General features: G+C 39.0%; 2 protein-coding genes across 2 annotated transcripts; both read right to left on the reverse strand.

The window, feature by feature from the left end:
* Positions 1 to 5,143: 5,143 nt before the first annotated feature.
* Positions 5,144 to 11,229, reverse strand: LOC122449827 (olfactory receptor 5B2-like). Its single transcript, XM_043481870.1, has 2 exons — positions 11,179 to 11,229; positions 5,144 to 6,109 (listed from the first exon to the last, which is right to left on the reverse strand). Exons 1-2 carry the CDS (start codon positions 11,179 to 11,181, stop codon positions 5,144 to 5,146), a joined length of 969 nt encoding a protein of 322 aa, XP_043337805.1. The 5' UTR covers positions 11,182 to 11,229.
* A 4,947-nt stretch (positions 11,230 to 16,176) lies between these two features.
* On the reverse strand, positions 16,177 to 17,115 carry LOC122449826 (olfactory receptor 5B2-like). The gene has a single exon (XM_043481869.1). The coding sequence runs from the start codon at positions 17,113 to 17,115 to the stop codon at positions 16,177 to 16,179; it is 939 nt and encodes a 312-aa protein (XP_043337804.1).
* Positions 17,116 to 18,601: the final 1,486 nt, after the last annotated feature.

Raw genomic sequence — 18,601 nt, forward strand, 5'->3', positions numbered from 1 at the left:
GATCCAAATGACTTAGTTTCATTCCCCTCGGAATTTCATCATGCAGTAATTCACATTTTAAGGCTCATACTGCACCTAAATTACTGAGGTAACACCATTCCTTCTTTGAAAATCTATCATCTAGAAAAACAAAAAAAAAAATTATGTTCAAATATGTGATAGTTGATTGAGGATGGCCAGAGGGGACTTTAAGAATATTGAAATCCTGCTTGTAGTGAATTTTGTTAATTGCATTTGATTTATTCACATGTTGATATTATCTCTATCATGTGGCAATGCTAGCATATATGAAAACACGGCATGCAGAAACCCTCTAACAGGAGCATATGTGAGAATCTCGTAAGTGCACATACACGCAGGAGTGAGAAATTTGTTAAAGGAGTTGGGGTATGGCTAGCTTTTAAATAAAAATTTAAAATAACCAATATATGTCCATGTCTGACATTACTTATCTAGTTGAGAAATTGTTTCCAGAGTCCAGAATGAAGAAAATTGTGACTTGGGTTTTCAATAAAAATGTATTATTTTATTGGCATAATTTATTCAGCGCCACATATGTATAACATTTGACAGAAATCAATATCTCTGTCTTTTGTCATCTGGTAGAAAGAGTAAGGTCACAGGGTAATCTTGAGAAGCAAGAAGCCCATAGTGCAAGAAAAGGTGATCAGTCAATACAAATGGAACTTTTCAGTTGTCCCATATATGACTATTGTCTCTTACATTTTGGAAAAAAAAAGGCACTAATAATAATGTCATCCACTTTCCTCCCTGGAAATACTATAAACTGGCTAAAGCCACTCACTTATAAATACTTTGGTTTTAGATGAGCCACGTGGTGTCTTACATCTTCGAGGCGCTCACGCCACTTGTTTCACACCGAGTTCATCGCTGTTCCTGGACAACTTCAGCGCGCTTCATCCCCAGGGTCTCTGTCCTCGCTGTTTCTAATGACCAAAGGCTTCCGCACAGCCTCCAGCTTTGCTTCAGTGTTACCATATCCTAGTTACCCCAGGCCCAGCGAACACTGTCCCTTCTTACTCCCCTTGCTTTATTTTTCTTTGCTCTGCTCACTGCCCAAATCCTATTTATTTCTTAAGGCTTTTAAAAATTAATTATTTGACTCTGCCAGGTCTTAGTTGTGGCCTGTGAGATCTTCACCGCGGCCTGTAGGATCTATTAATAGTTCCCGGAACAGAGTTTGGACCCAGGCCCCCTGCAATGGGAACGTGGAGTTTTAGCCACTGCACCACCAGGAAAGAACCTTATTTCCTTCTTTATTCATTCATTTACCTTTCTCCCAAAAACATACACTACACAAGAGGAGTGACTTTGTCTTCTTTATGAACAACTTCATGCACAATACGTGAATAATGATCTGATTCATACTCATAGTTCAATAAACATTTGTTTAAAGAATTCAGTTTGGTGTCCAGAAGTCAATATATCTGAATCACTGATAATTATAGTTCACTACTCTTCAGAGAATTCTTCAGAAAATAATTTTAGAGCATTTCAGGTGATACAGCTTGTTTTTCTGTATTCTCACTCAGTATTTGTACTTTTGGACAAATTAATTTTTTGGAAACCAACAGTATTAAATGATTCATATCAAACCATCTTAATTTTTCATTAGTGATTTTTCAAGGGGAAAATAACACATGAAATGAATTTTATTTAGTAAATCAAAAAGGCAAACTATGAGACTATGAGAAGTTTCCTACCTGATACAATTTGCAAAATTTCTTCATAAATAATTATTCATTTAACTCGAATGATACTAGACAGACAAGACTTGCATAATTCTCACCCAGTTTCCCCTATTTTTAACATCCTATTTTATCATATTGGTCAAACTAAGAAACCAATATTAACAGGCTGCTGCTAAGTCACTTCAGTCGTGTCCGACTCTGTGCAACCCCATAGACGTCAGCCCACCAGGCTTCCCCATCCCTGGGATTCTCCAGGCAAGAACATTGGAGTGGGTTGCCATTTCCTTCTCCAATTAACATGCTACTGTTATCTGAAACTTCAATAATTTATTCAGATTATTATTGATATTTTCAGTTATGTCATTTTGCTCTCACAAATCTAATCCAGGACACAGCATTAAATAGATTTGTTATATCTCTTTATTCTCCTCTGATTTGTGACAGTTTCTCAGTCTTTCCTTAGTTTTCTTGAACTTAATATCCTTAAGGAATACTGGACCAGTGTTTTCTTGAAAGTCTTTCAATATATGTTTGCTGATTTTTTTGGGTCACAGTTATACAGAATGCATAAGTTTTGAGAAAGGATAAGTGACATTTGTATCACATCCTATCAGATAATATATTTTACCAACAAGACTTGTTACTGGGGGATGTTAACCTTGATCACCTACTCAAGATACTTTTGCCAGCTTCTGCAATGTAGTGCTAACTTTTCTGCTTGCATACTCTATACTCCAGAAACAAATCATTAAGTTGAGGACATGTTTAAGGTAGAAGGGAATATGCTCTATCTTCTAATGGAAGTCTAAATCTATTGTTTAGAATTTTTCTATAAAGAAAGATTATTTATTTGTTTGTTTGTTATTTATATCAGCATGGAGTCATGTATATTTGTCTTATACTTTGGTTACACTTTGGTACTATGGTATTTATTGCATTGTTCAAATTGTTTCATCTTTGGCCACTGGGAGCACTTTAAGTTTTACTCTGTTTCCTTTTAATATGCCCCAACTCTTTTGTCTTTTGGGTTCCTCCATATTTTCTGAAACTACCAGGTATTCCAGGCTCATTCTGTATTATCCTTGTCCCAATCCTATAATCAGCTAGTTCTCCAAAGAACCACACTTCCTTTTATTCAGTTCAGTTCAATCGCTCAGCCATGTCCAACTCTTTGCGACCCCATGGACTGCAGCATGCCAGGCTTCCCTGTCCATCACCAACTCCCAGAGTTTATTCAAACTCATGTCCATCAAGTCAGTGATGCCATTAAACCATCTCATCCTCTTGTTGTCCCCTTCTTCTCCCCTTCTCTTCTTCCTTTTATTAGATAATGATATTTAGTATTGAGTGGTGTGTTGGGTATAGTTATTGCTACTGGGCATCACTTATTTCAGGCCTTCAAAGCCAAGAAACCAGGAATAAATATTATATATATATATAGATATATATCTATATCTCTATATATCTATATAGATATAGATAGCTCCATGAAAGAAAAAGTGAAAGTGAAAGTGTTAGTTATTTAGTCGTGTCCAACTCTTTGCAACACCATGGACTGTGTGGCCCACCAGGCTTCTCTGTCCATGGGATTCTCCAGCAAGAACACTGGAGTGTGTTGCCATGCCCTTCTCCAGGGGATCTTCCTGACCCAGGGATTGACCCCAGGTCTCCTGCCCTGCAGGTAGTTTCTTTTACCGTCTGAACCATCAGGAAGGTAGTCTCATTGTTTTGACAAACGCATAGTCAAGTGTCTATCATCCCAGAAACATATAGACTAGTTCTATCACTCTAAATATTTCCATATGTGTCTCTTTTGCAGAAAACAGCTCTTCCTTTTCCCAAACCACCAACAATGAACAATTAGAAAAGGAAATTAACAAATAACTGTACTGTTGAGCCTTGAACAACATGGGTTTGAACTGCATGGGTCCACTCGTATGTGGATTATTTTTCACTACATATGTAGACGAGTAATACACAATCTGTGGTTGGTTGAATCTGCACATGTAGAATTGCAGATATGGAGGGCCAATTTTAAAGTTATATGTGATTTTTTAACTGTGAAGAGCTCTAATACTGAACAGTGTTTGAGGCTCAGCTGATTTGCAATAGCATCAAAAGGAATAAAATGCTTAAGGATAAATTTAATCAAAGAATCGAAAGACTTGTATGTACACTGAAAATTACAAAGCATTGTTAAAAAAACTAAAGATGATACAAAAAAGGAAAGATAGTCTATATTCATTGATCAGAAGACTTAATATTGTTTAAACAGCTATACTACCTCAAGGAGCCTACACATTCAATGCAATCCCCACCGCTGAGCCAAAACTACCCAAATACGTTCATGTTGCTACAGCCTATGGTCAATTCCTGCCAATGGAATGTATTCAGAAATTATGTGTACAGCATCTACATCACTTTCTTGAAAAGAAATGATTTTTCCTCTAACTTACCTATTTCTCCTCTCCTCTAGATATAATAGTTATAATGAAGACAGACTTGCAAGACTCTAGGCAACGGTAGAAAGAGACAATGTGGAATGAATTTGGTCCCAGGATGACCGAGACACACAAGTTGTCTAGGTAATTCATTTTCACCATGCTGCATTAGCTACTACTATTTGAGAAATAAATAGCTCTATTTTTAAAATCCACTATATTTTGTCTCTCTTTGTTATAGAAGTTTAACCTAATTGTGATAAATGAATTATGGGCAGAAATTCTTTGCAGTTCTTTTCTTCAAGAAAGAGAGTCTTTTTCTTCACATTTGGATCTTGACCATCCTTTTGACATTCATTGATTAGCATAACATGGTCAAAAAAGATGTTTCGAGTTGGGAGTCTGGACTTTAAGAAGCTTTTTAGTTTTGCTTTCACACTGTGAGAATGTTAGCCTGAAGATATTATGAGAGAAAGCTTTTCCAGCCTCTGGAGAATCAAAGACCATGTGTAGAAGAGACAGAGTAGCCAGAATCAAAATCCAGGCATGTAAGGCCATCTTTAAGCTTTCAGCCCAGCTGACCATGCAGAAAATAGGGTACCTCATGAGTCTATGTGAAAGCAGCAAAATAAATGCCCTGCCAACCACAGAACTAAGAGAAATAATAGATAGCTGTTTTAAGCTTCCCTCGTGGCTTAAATGGTAAAGAATCTGCCTGCAATGCAGGAGACTTGGATTCAATCTCTGGGTCAGGATGATCCCCTGGAGAAGGGAATGGCAACCCACTCCAGTATTCTTGTCTGGAGAATCCCATGGACAGAGGAGCCTGGCAGGATATAGTCCTTGCGGTCGGAAAGAGTCAGACACGTCTGAACAATGAACACTTTCACTTTTCACTACTACTTTAAGCAACTAAGTTTCTTGGGCGCTAAATACAAAATAATAGATGACTGATTAGTAATACATATTGTGTAATCTCTTTAATTCAATCTATGTACTGAACAGAAGCTTCATCTTCTTAATGGCTCTCCTGAAAGCATTACTAACCTCTTTATTCCTTAGACTATAGACGAGAGGGTTCAACATGGGGACAATTATTGTATAGAACACAGATGCCATCTGGTCGGTATCCATAGAATGACTAGAGCTTGGCTGTAAGTACATGAAGATCACAGTTCCATAGAAGATGATGACAGCAGTGAGGTGAGAAGAACAGGTGGAAAAGGCTTTCTTCCGTCCCTCCGCTGAGTGCATTCTCAGGATGGCCATGAATATGAACAGATAGGAACTCACAATTACCATCAGGGCCAAAAAGACATTGAAAGCTGCTAGAATAAAGAGCACCATCTCATTTACGTAGATATCCGAGCAGGAAAGAGCCAGGATTGGAGGAATATCACAGAAGAAGTGGTGGACCACATTGGAATGGCAGAAGGAGAGGTGGAAGGTGAATCCAGTGTGGATGGCAGACTCAGCAAAGCCCCAGACATAGCAGGCCATGACCATCTGAGCAGACACACTGGGGGTCACAGTGCTGGCATAATGTAGAGGCTTACACACGGCGGCATGCCGATCATAGGCCATAACAGCTAGGAGAAAACAGTCTACACTGGCAAAGGCCACAAAGAAGAACATCTGAGCAACACATCCCCCGTAGGAGATTACCTTATCTCCTGTGAGAAGCCCAGCCATCACCTTGGGAGTCACAGCTGAGGAGTAAACACAATCCACCAGAGAGAGGTTGCTGAGGAGAAAATACATGGGGGTGTGGAGCCGAGAGTCCAACAGAATCAGCGTGACCATCCCAAGATTTCCAGTGAGAGTGATGAGATATATGAACGTGAATATTATAAACAGGGGGACTTGCAACTCTGGGGCATCCGTCAGTCCCAAGAGTCTAAACTCATTCACCTCAGTGTTGTTCTTCATGAAGGACATTTTGAAATGATGTTTCACCTGTCAGAACAAGGGAAGCAAAACAGATGAATTATTGATGCACAGAAAATGACTCACTGCACATTCTGCCACCTGAATGACATGAGCACGCCTTGATACCACTACCAGTATAGTTCAGTCCAGTTCAGTCACTCAGTCATGTCTGAGTCTTTGTGACCCCATGGACTTCAGCATGTCAGGCCTCCCTGACCATCACCAACTCCCGGAGTTTACTCAAACTCATGTCCATCGAGTCAGTGATGCCATCAACCCATCTCATCCTCTGTTGCCCCCTTTTCCTCCTTCCTTCAATCTTTCCCAGCATCAGGGTCTTTTCCAATGAGTCAGTTCTTTGTATCAGGTGGCCAAAGTATTGGAGCTTCAGCATCAGTCCTTCCAATGAATATTCAGGACTGATCTCCTTCAGGATTGACTGGTTGGATCTCCTGGCAGTCCAGGGGAATCTCAGAGTCTTCTCCAACACCACAGTTCAAAAGCATCAATTCTTCGGTGCTCAGCTTTCTTTATAGTCCAACTCTCACATCCATACATGACTACTGGAAAAACCATAGCCTTGACTAGATGGGCCTTTGTTGGCAAAGTAATGTCTCTGCTTTTTAATGTGCTATCTAGTTTGGTCATAGCTTTTTTTCCAAAGAGCAAGCATCTTTTAATTTCACGGCTGCAGTCACCTTCTGCAGTGATTTTGGAGCCCAGAAAAATAAAGTCTGTCCTTGTTTCCACTGTCTCCCCATCTATTTGCCATGAAGTGATAGAACAGGATGCCATGATTTTAGTTTTCTGAATGTTGAGTTTTAAGCCAACCTTTTCACTCTCCTCTTTCACTTTCATCAAGAGGCTCTTTAGTTCTTCTTCACTTTCTGCCATAAGGGTGGTGTCATCTGCACATCTGAGGTGATTGATTTCTCCCGGCAATCTTGATTCCAGCTTGTGCTTCATCCAGCCTGGCATTTAGCATGATGTACTCTGCATATAAGCTAAATAAGCAGGGTGACAATATACAGCTTTGACGTACTCCTTTCCTATTTTGGAACCAGTCTGTTGTTCCATGTCCAGTTCTAACAATATTGCATAGGATCCTGGAATGTTAGGTCCATGAATCAAGGCAAATTGGAAGTGGTCAAACAGGTGATGGCAAGAGTGAACATCAACATTTTAGGAATCAGTGAAGTAAAATGGAATGAAATGGGTGAATTTAACCCAGATGACCATTATATCTATCTCACCTGCATCTTGCCATTTGTAAAGGCATGCACTGTATTCATTAGTTCCTAACCCCACTCAGCTATTCCAAACAACCACTTAATTATGTACAAAATATCTATTGCTTGGGCTTCCTTGATGGCTCAACAGGTAAAGAACCTGCCTGCAGTGCAGAAGATGCAGGTCCGATCCCTGGGAAGGAAACATAACTTGGAGGAGGAAATGGCAACCCACTCCAGCATTTTTGCCTGGAGAAGCCCATGGACAGAGTAGCCTGATGGGCTGCCGTCCAGGGGATCACAGAGTCGGACATGACTGAGCACATGCATACTGCTAACGTCTATTGTTTATTTTTATATGGATTGAAAGTTGTGCTTCCTCTGCAGATTACTTTTTCTAAGAACTTTTTTTGTCACAGACCAGTTTTGAAATGTTTATTGAATTTGTTACAATATTGGTTCTGTTTTACACATAGGTATTTTGGCCACAAGGAGTGTGGGATCTTAGCTTCCTGACCAGGGATCAAATACCCACACCCCCTGCAATGGAAGGCAAAATCTGAACCCCTGGACTGCCAGGGAAGTCCCTATTTATACTATTAATCACTGTCTTTCCTAAGCAAGACACCACTCCTATTCACTGAGCATTTACCATATGCCAAGTAGTCTGAAAGAATAAATAATATTTCATTTGATCTTCTCAGCTCTCCTATTAGATTATCACCTGAGAAAAACAATGATATATCACTGTCTTTCTGGAGGTGAACAATGTGAAGAGATTATCATCCAAGCAACTGTGGTCTCTCTGAGGTTTAAGAAATGGAGAGTCAATTGCAATGCTAAATGCAGATTTTCGACTGTGCTGAGGGTCACTGCCCCTAAATCTCATGTTGTTCAAGAGTCAGTCTTACTTAGCGAAATATGTTTAAATCACAAGATGAATATAGGCTGGTTCATCCTGATGGCTGTCAGAGGTTGGGGAGAGGAGGGTGGGTGAAATGGGTGAAAGAGTCAAATGATACAAACTCTTAGTTACAAAATAAATCATGGTGATATAATGTACATCATGGTCAATACAAGTACATTATAGTCAATAATACTATATTTATAGTATAAATACCGCATATTTGAAAAAAATTGTATGTATGGTGACAGATGTTATCAAGACTTATTCTGATGATCATTTTACTATATATACAAATATCAAATCACTATGTTGTGCACCTGAAACTAATAGATGGAAGATAGAAAAGCACAGAATTTAAAGGTACATTTCAGATAAAAATAAGCTAGGGCTCCATGAAAGTTTGGTTTCTACTGTATGTGTGTATGCATTATAGGTGGGTAGATGTGCTGAGTGACAATGTAAATCATATTTTTTTCCTGTAGATTTCTTATTCAAAAAGCCTGAAGCTTTTGATCTCGGGCTTCTGAAAATCTTGTGCAGTTACACCTGAGACTGCTCTAGTAACATAGGACCATGTACTTCATAATGTGTTCAGTGGAGTTCATTTAATGATTTATTCATTCATTCATTTCTTCATTTGTTCACTCAGTGCCTTAGTAAACATTTACTGAGTACCCACCATTTTCTAAGTGCTGCCCTAAACACAGGGATTGTGCTTAGAAAAATATCATCTTCCATTACTTGAGAAAAATCATTTCTTAATTAATGAAGGTTGTTGAAGTAGCTGGACTCTAGCTTGGAAACATGAGAGCATTAAAACTCAGGATTTTAAACTCCAAAGAAATTCGTGGGGACACATTGCCTTTGTAACTTTACACAACTTTACACAGCACATCTTGTAAGACCACAGTCTAAACTAGGCCACAGAACTGATCTAGAAATTTACCTTACTTTTCAAGGAAAGCGGCACAGCTTCTCTTGTGACCTTCAAATTGTTAGTCCCACTCAAAGAGAAAGGATCCTATTGAAGCTTTTTCTTCATGTCTCGTTACAAAGATCGAAGTTCTCCAGAGGCAGGGAGATACAAGAAAAATGTAATTTTTAAGTGAGGATGATAAAATACTTTCAAATGTGTCACACAGGGAAGCTGCTGTGAGGACAAACAGGAGAACATCCTTGCATGAACTCTATAAAGGGCTAAGCAATGTCAAGAAAGGATTATCATACTCACCACGGACATTTTAGCTTGGGGTTTTATCCCTGATCGTTGTTACAGGCTCAGAGTAATATGCCTGGGAAATAAGTCCACTTAGTAAAATGGACAAACTATTACCTTAAGATCAATAGGAGAATGCCAAAGGGCCTTTGACAAACAGACTGGTCCATCTAACATGATGCCAGAGTCATTTGGGATGTTACAGGCCAGTGAATGGAAACCAGATGGATTTATGCATACATGCAGTTAATCAGGGGATTAGGTACCCAGGAGGGTAGCCACCGTCTCTCATTCCACCTGGAGAAGAAGCAATTAAACTGTCTGTAGAGACCTACCTTAGTTTGTGAAGGCACAACATGATATATCTACATCACTTGGGGTTATTTCTTTTGATAGTGCAGACATCTTTAGAAGAGATTTTTCACTAACTTTCCTGATAGAATCAGACAGAATCTTGAGAGGAGCAATGAAAACTATGCTAGGACATTAATTCTGTCATCTCACAGCAATATGACTTCCTAAATTCACAACAAAACTGTTACAGGCTACATGACCCTTGTGCACATCAGTTCCCTCATTTATAAAAAGGAGATGACAACAGTGCCTACTTCTTGTGGATGTTATGAGGAATGTATTAGTTAATGCTGATAAAGTTCTTCGAACAGCCTGATACACGGTAAAGTCTTCAAATACTATAAAAAACAAAGTCTTAATTTTCTTTGTAAAAGAGCCTCCATTTCTGAAAGTGTGATTTTCTCTAAAACAAATCATTTATCCCTTGTGGTGGTGGTGTTCAGTCACTGAATCATGTCTGACTCTGTGATCCCATGGACTGCATCACTCCAGGCTTCCCTGTCCTTCACTGTGTCTCAGAGTTTGCTCAAGTTCATGGCCGTTGAGTCGACGATGCTCTCTAACCATTTCATCCTCTGCTGCCCTCTCCTTGTGCCTTCAGTCTTTCCCAGCACCAAGGTCTTTTCCAATGAGATGGCTCTTCAGGTCAGGTGGCCAAAGTACTTGGACCTTCAGCTTTGGCATCAGTGCTTTCAGTGAATATCCAGGGTTGATTCCCTTCAGGATTGACTGGCTTGATCTCCTTGAAGTCCAAGGAGACTTAAAAGTCACCATGAGTTAATTTCAAAGACCCTAACACATAGTTGTGGGGTTGGGGATTCAAGTGAGTAATTAACAAACCGAGAAATAAGACAGAGGAGGGTCAAAACATGAACTTTCTTAAGGTGTCAAAAATTGCAAAGCAAGGATTCATCGGTAGCATATTTGATTTTTTCCCCCAGTTATAGACAAAGCTGAACAATTCTGGGACTCAACCAAAACAAAAATTCAGACGTATTTCTGTGTGGAAACTGTAACATGACCACTAGGAGCTGATATATGACATTTTTCTGGAAGTTCTTTACCTTAACTTTTCCTATTTTTGATAATTCCCCAGTATGCGAAACTCGGTGGAAAGCTATACAATACTGTGTTCAAGGGTCTCCCTAGAGAACCTCTAAAGAGTGGCATGATTGCAAACTTGGTTCTGTGCAAACTGCCCTGGACCTCGGGCAAGTTATTTAGCGTCTCCAAGCCTCCGTTTCCTCATAAGTAAAATGGGAATAATGGTACCTATTCATGGAGTTGTTGTGAGGATTAAATAAGCTAAGACATGTGAAGCACTGAGAACAGCATGGATGTTCTAAGAAACCATATAAATGAGAGCTACTATTCTTGTCATTATACTCACCATGCTCTCTGCTCCGCCGGCAACAGGAGTGCTTATCTCAGTCAAGGGGAGGCCACAGATGACATGCGGAAGTTGGGACGGTCAGGACTTGTTGACATTGGCGCTGTGGCATGTGACATTAGCAAAGGGCCTTCAGCTGTGATTGTGACGGCCTGAGGTAGACGTGATGGATGTGCCAGAGGACGTGTCTTAGCAAAGCTGTCTCAGGGGGTTTGTCTTGCCTGTTTCCTGCCTTCCGGTTTCCTTTGTTTAACACCGATTTCCTTCGCTTAATCAGCCATCATTCTTCTTGGTTTTGTGCGTACTTCATTATTCCTCCAATAAACGCCTTTCTGTTAAGTTGGCCAGAGTTGGCTTCTACTCTGTACATCCGCCATCCTGTCTCACCAACCACACCTACCCGGTCGGTGGGGACGGTGATGCAGGAGGAAGCCTACCAGAAAAGGCAGAGTGCTGCCGCCGCGCCGCTCAGTCCCCAAGCTGTCCTGTCTCACACTTTAGCTCCCACGGGGGTCATGGCTAGGCTGCTTGACACAACATGCCAAACACGGAGAAGTTTGTGGATTTTATGTCTTAGATACAGGAGGAAAAGACATGCTTCTTTGTCTCTGCTTACCACATTATCTCGGCCTATTTACACTTTACCCTTGGTGATGGATCAACTTTGTCCCAGCAAAAGCATTCCGACTCAGCTGGGGAAGAAAATAAAAATAACAGCCATGAATGAGAAGCACATTGCGATCTGTTCTCAGGTTTCCTAATTCTACAATATTTAAATACAAGTTTATAATAAGTCTTTTAATTGCAAGTGACCAAAAAAAAAAAAAAAAAAAAAAAAAAAAAAAAAAAAAAAAAAAAAAAAAAAAAAAAAGAAGTATAGAAAGTACCCTAATACTAACATCAGAAAAATACATTAAAAGTAAAGAAAATTACAGACCAGTATTTCTCATGAACATAAATGCAGAAGTCCTCAATAAAATATTATCAAACCAAATCCAGCAAAGTATAAAAAGAATTATACGCCACAACTAAATGGGATTTATTCCATGTATGCCAGGCTGATACAACATTTAAATATCAGTCACTGTAATCTGGCATATTAATATGCTAATAAAGAAAATAACATGATCATATCAATTGCTGCAGAAAATAATAATTGATAAAATTCAATTTCATGATAAAAACCCTTAGAAAGCCAGGAGTAGAGAGGAGAAGTCACACATAAGTAGGGAAGACTGAAAGAACCGGCAGGATGAATGTATTATTTAGCTTACTGTAGACATAGATGGACGGATATAGAAAGAAACATACTTTTGGATGTATATATTTGTTATTGTTATTTAGTCTCTAAGTCAAGTCTGACTCTTTTGTGACTCCATGGACTGTGGTCCACCAGGCTCTGACTGTGCATGGAATGTCCCAGGCAAGAATACTGGAGTCGGTTGCCATTTCTTCTCCAGGCGAGCTTCTTGACCCAGGGATTGAACCTGCACTCCTGCATTGCAGGTGGATTCTTGACCACTGGGCCACCAGGGAAGCCCAGATACGTTTGTTAGTGTACATGTATATTTCCTGGTTTTTTCTCTGAGAGCGCCTAGAAGTGGCACCCCAGTAACAATGAGCCTTCCTGGCTCCTGGATCCTACTTGCTAAGTATCTTCCTCTAATAGATTAAAGCAGAGCTCTTTGGAGAAATAATTTATTGATTCTGGGACTGAGCAGGTTAAATAGAAGATGACCCTGGGTGTCCTGTAACTCTCAAATATAAATAAATGTTCAAATATAAAAGGATACAGGACATGTCAAAAGAAAACAGAAAAAAAAAATTAAAGTTTCCAATGACCAAAGTTGGAACAATTTAAGCAAAATAAACAAATCAATACAATATTGAATTATAATACAAAGTGCACAGTAAATATGTGTTTCTATGGTTACATAAACAAATAATTGAATAAATAAAATTAAGTGGTAGAGAAGAGATCATTTTTTCCCTTCAAAGCATTCTAAATAATTTATTGGTATATTCTCCTCCACTGCAGGAGGTCAACCTTAGTCTTCCATAGCCTGGAGGATCAGCTAGACTTAGTGAGTTGCTTACAAAAAAAAAAGAAAAAAAATAGAAAAGGGAGAAATTTTCTTTACACTGGACAACATAACAAAACTATCTTGGGCCAGTGACGGAAGTTAATATCACAGTGTCAAGTCACATTGCTTACATGTACACCTTTATATAAGAATGAAAAGGGGTCTTATTCTTCACATAATCCCCCAACCCTCATCTCACAATGATCAAAAAATTCAGACAAATGCAAGTTAAGAGACTTTACAAAACCTCTGACTAGTATTCCCCAAAACTTTAGGACTATGAAAAATGAGGAAAGACTGAGAAACCGTCATAGACAAGAAGAAATGAAGGAACCATGAGATGTCGACTCAATGTTGTTCCTGAGTTGTCTCCTGGAAGAGAAAAAAAAATTGGTTGGAAAAAATTGCAAAACCCAAGTAAAATCTAAAGTTTAGATAATAGTAACGCCAATGGTGATGTCCAAGTTTGACAAAGGTACCTGGTGGCTCAGCTGGTAAAGAATCTGCCTGCAATGCGGGAGACCCAGGTTTGATCCCTGGGTTGGGAAGATCTCCTGGAGAAGGGAATGGCTTCCCACTCCAGTATTCTGGTCTGGAGAATTCAATGGGTTGTATAGTCCATGGGGTACCAAAGAGTCAGACATGACTGAGTGACTTTCACTTTAACACATGGTAAAGACAGTAACAGTAGGGATGATCATTGGATTCTGTGGATTCCAAAAGTTCATTGTGTAACTGAAAGTGGGTTCTGACTGCTCACCACTCAAAAGTCATTAAAGACAAGGTAGGTAGAAAGGAAATTTTGCTTCGTTTTGGATGATGGCAACTGGCAGGAAGAGCAGACTCCTATCCAAAGGCCAGCTCTGTCCCCACCTCCAACAATCAGAGGGCAAGAGTTTTCATTGGCTGAGAGAGGGAGCTACTCATAGAAACCTCACAGTCAGCTCTGACAGTCATCTTGAAATTGGTCATCAGTGGCCTGGCCAGTGTCCTCTTGATTGATTTAATGACAAGTACTCTTCAGTTCCGGGGTCATTTTGTTGTCATGTTTTTTTAGGCCAATTCTTAGAATTATGGCCGCTTGTGTCATGACTACAGTCTGGTCATCACGTATCTTCACGCCTCCCCCTGGCGGGGCTTTCAATATCTATGGCCCAGAATATCACCTACAGCACTTGAGAAGGAACTAAAGGGCCTAGACTTTGCTTACTTTCTAAACTATTATTATTTGGCCTCCCTTGACTATTTACCTTTGTTTCTGCATTTTCCTCACTTATCTGGTTAAACTTAAACAAGTTTAACCCCCACCAGTTTTCTTCTACTATAGTCATTTTATCTCTTTGAAAATTATCATATGAACATGCTAGTTCTCCAAAATGACAGAGTCAAGATGGAAATATTATTATAATCCATTAAATGCTATGCTTATGTAGCTTTCTATAAAATGTGCCCAAAAAATGACACCTTCATCTGAAAAATGGCAAAACTCTTCCTCTACATTGGACAATTTTTCAATTAAATAAATAAAGGTTCAACATAACTTTATATTCCAATACCCTAATTAATTTTGATTTTACTAAGGGGAATACACTGTAATATGATCATCAGCAGTTCAAAGATTTAACATATGATGCAAAAAAGACTCAATTTATTTGTACTTTTGATGATTGTTTATTGAGAATCTATTACGAGACGCATAGCCATTTAAGTGCTGAGAATCACATGATGAGAAAAAGAGATAAAGTAACTGTTCTTATGGAGCTTACATTTTAGTTAGGAGAAATGGTTAACAAACCAACGGGCAAATAAATATACATGAGTGAGTGTTGATAAGGATTATAAAGAAAATTATAGGGTTAAGGGTTGCTGTGTATGGGGATGAGAGAGTGTTTTATAAAGATAGTCAGGGAAGTCTCTGGGTTAGAATAACATTTAAGGACATCCTAAATGAAGTAAGGGAAGATTCCATTCAGAGGGAGCAGCAAATTCAAAGGCTCTGATGCAGAAATATATGTGAAGTTGTCAAGAAATAGCAAGGGAATTGGTGTGAATGGAGCTGGGGAGAAGACTTGGAGAGCGAAAAAGGTGACCTAACTCACTAAAGTATGAACAAACGAGAAGCATCAACCATTTCAAAGCATTTGCAGACAGAAAAATGCACAATGTTATTAATACTCTCTGCATTTTTTTAAACATCACTAAACTTTGTGGTCATATATACATAATTTAAAATGCTTTTATTTTCTTTTATTTTTCTTATATTCAAGTTCATCCTTTTGAAAATTTTAATGTGAACATTTGGTTTTACAAAATTTCTCAGCCAAGACAGAAATATAACTTCATTTGAATGTGATATTTATGTGTCTTTCAATAAAATGTGCCAATGAAGCCCATCCTTTAGTTTAGGATTACATAACTTTTTAACCAATTAAGGCTCTTAAAACAGATACTCCATTAAAGAAATAAAGAAGATTAGACATAAATTTATATTCTAATAGCTTTAAATTGTCTTAAATTATTACTTTATAAACTACCTACACCACAAATTTACCAGTGCCATGTGTATGTGATCATATGCCCACATAGATCACACATATGTGTTTCTGTTCATGAACTTGCTTATATCACTGATTTACATGCATGTTTGCACTGCCATGTGATAGAGAAAATGCCTGTGTAGCAAATGACTAAGTAAAAAACCATTAGAAATGTTTTTAAGAAGTAAGATTCAAAATGTCTTATGCTTTACTTGAGACATATTTAGTTCAAGTATCACATACATTTTATTTTTATTATACAACAGATTTTTGAGTGGTAAGAATATAACTTTACCAATTAAATGTACTTCAGGGCTAAAAATGTGAATGGAAAGACTTAAGAGGAACAAAACTAGATTATTGTACGTCGTGCAGCATTAAAATCCTAGAGAGAATTTTGCCTTCCCCCAAACCTTCTTGAATGCACTTTTCACCTCTTTGTTCCTCAGGCTGTAGACTATAGGGTTCAGCATGGGGATGACCATAGCATAGAACACAGAGGCCACTTTGTCTGTGTCCATGGAATGATTGGAGCTGGGCTGTAAGTACATGAAGATGATTGTCCCGTAGAAGATAGAGACTGCCGAGAGGTGACTAGCACAGGTGGACAAAGCTTTTTGGTATCCCTTAGCCGAGTGCATTTTCAAGACAGTGATAAATATGAAAAAGTAGGAAATAAATATGACCAGAAGAGCAAAAAAGACATTAAAGCTTGAAATTAAAATGAGAACCACCTCTCTAACATGTTTATCAGAGCAAGAGAGAGCCGTGACAGCTGGAATATCACAGAAAAAGTGACGGATCACGTTGGACTTACACAGAGAAAGGCTGAACGTGCCCCCAACATGGATGGAGGCATTCATGAAACCACAGATGTAGGAGCCTATGGCCAGACGGGCACACACACTCGTCTTCATGGTGATGGTGTAATGTAGGGGTTCACATACTGCTGCATGGCGATCATAGGCCATTGAAGCTAAGAGGAAATTTTCCACACTGGCAAAGGCTGCAAAAAAGAATATCTGAGTAGCACAGGCATTGTATGAGATGACTTTGTCTCCTCTAAGAAACCCAGCCATCACTTTCGGTGTGACAGCTGAGGAGTAGCCAAAGTCCACCAAAGACAGATTAATGATGAAAAAGTACATTGGGGTGTGTAGACGGGAGTCCAGCAGGATCAACGTGATCATCCCCAGGTTTCCAAAAACACTGATGAGATAAATGAGGGTAAACACAATAAAGAGGGGAATCTGGAGTTCTGGAGCATTGGTTAGCCCCACCAGGATGAAATCCATCACCTCTGTGCCATTCTCCATGGAAATTTTCTAAATTCTCTGTAGTAATGAGAAAGCAAAGAGCATGTGGTAAACAGCAAAGAGTTTGCACTGGAATCATATAAACACCCTGTTATTTTATTATTTTATGATGACAATAAATTATTCTTCTTGATTCTCTGATCTAAAGCATAGTTTTGGTCTTCCCTGGTGGTCTAGTGGTTTAGAAGCTGCCTGCCAATGCAGGGGGCATGGGATGGATTCCTCAACCAGGAGAGTTCCACATGCTGAGGAGCAACCAAGCCCTTGCACCACAACTGTTGAAACCCACACACTCTAGAGCCCAAGCTCCACAACAAGAGAGATCATGGCAATGAAAAGTCCGTGCACCACAGCTACAAAGTAGCCCCACTCACCACAACTCTAGAAAGCCTGTGAGCAGCAACGAAGACTCAAAAGTCAAAAAACGTAGGATAAAAATAAAGCATAGAGTGGAATAAAAAACTTAGCAAATGAATTATCTAACAGTTATATGCTGTTTGTTGAAGCTGAAAGATCCATGCAGATTACATTGTCAATTTCCCACTTGAGCAAATGAACAAACTGAGGTGCAGAGAGAGATTATTATTTGTCTTATATCACACAATACTTTGACCACCTGATGCAAAGAAGGTAATTTGAAAAGACCCTGATGTGGGGAAAGATTGAAGGTGGGAGGAGAAGGGAATGACAGAGGATGAGGTGGTTGGATGACATCACCAACTCAATGGACATGAGTTTGAGTAAACTCCAGGAGTTGGTGATGGACATGGAGGCCTGGTGTGCTACTGTCCATGGGGTCACAGAGTTGGACACGACTGAACTACTGAACTGAACTGAACTGACTGATCACACATTTGCCATAAACACATCTTCCAAATCAGATTACTTGAATCTATCAACAGGTTATGTTTATACAGTGCTCACTCCAAGTACACATTTAAGTTTCATATGCTTAAATATGCTTAATCCTCTCAACAAACCTACAAAAGGTTAAGTGTTTTGAGCAAGTTTATCTGACTACCAACTGACAGAGTCAAGCTTTGGACCCAGGCAGAGTGATTTCCAGGACACATGCTCCTGAAATTTAATTGAATTTATTTTTAACTAACACTTATATTTATTTATTCATTGCATATCATAGAGCCATACATAGCCAAAGAGGCAATTCTAAAATGAAAGTGTGCCATGGAATGTTGAGCTTGGGTTCTGAAAAGAGGTGCATATGTGTTCAAAAGCAGCTTTGTAATTTAAAACCTAGGAGACATTATTCGAGAAATAACATCTTTGAGCCTCATTGTCTCTATAAAATGATGTGGTAATTAGGTCCTTAAAAAACAGTTATTATAACAGTTAAATGAGGTAATATATTTTTTAAAAGCACAATTAGGGTGTTGCTATGAAAGTGAAAGTCACTAGTCCTGTCTGATTCTTTGCAACCCTATGGTCCATGGAATTCTCCAGGCCAGATTAGTGCAGTGGGTAGTCA

This window comes from Cervus canadensis, chromosome 11, assembly GCF_019320065.1.
Source record: "Cervus canadensis isolate Bull #8, Minnesota chromosome 11, ASM1932006v1, whole genome shotgun sequence".
Taxonomy (NCBI): domain Eukaryota; kingdom Metazoa; phylum Chordata; class Mammalia; order Artiodactyla; family Cervidae; genus Cervus; species Cervus canadensis.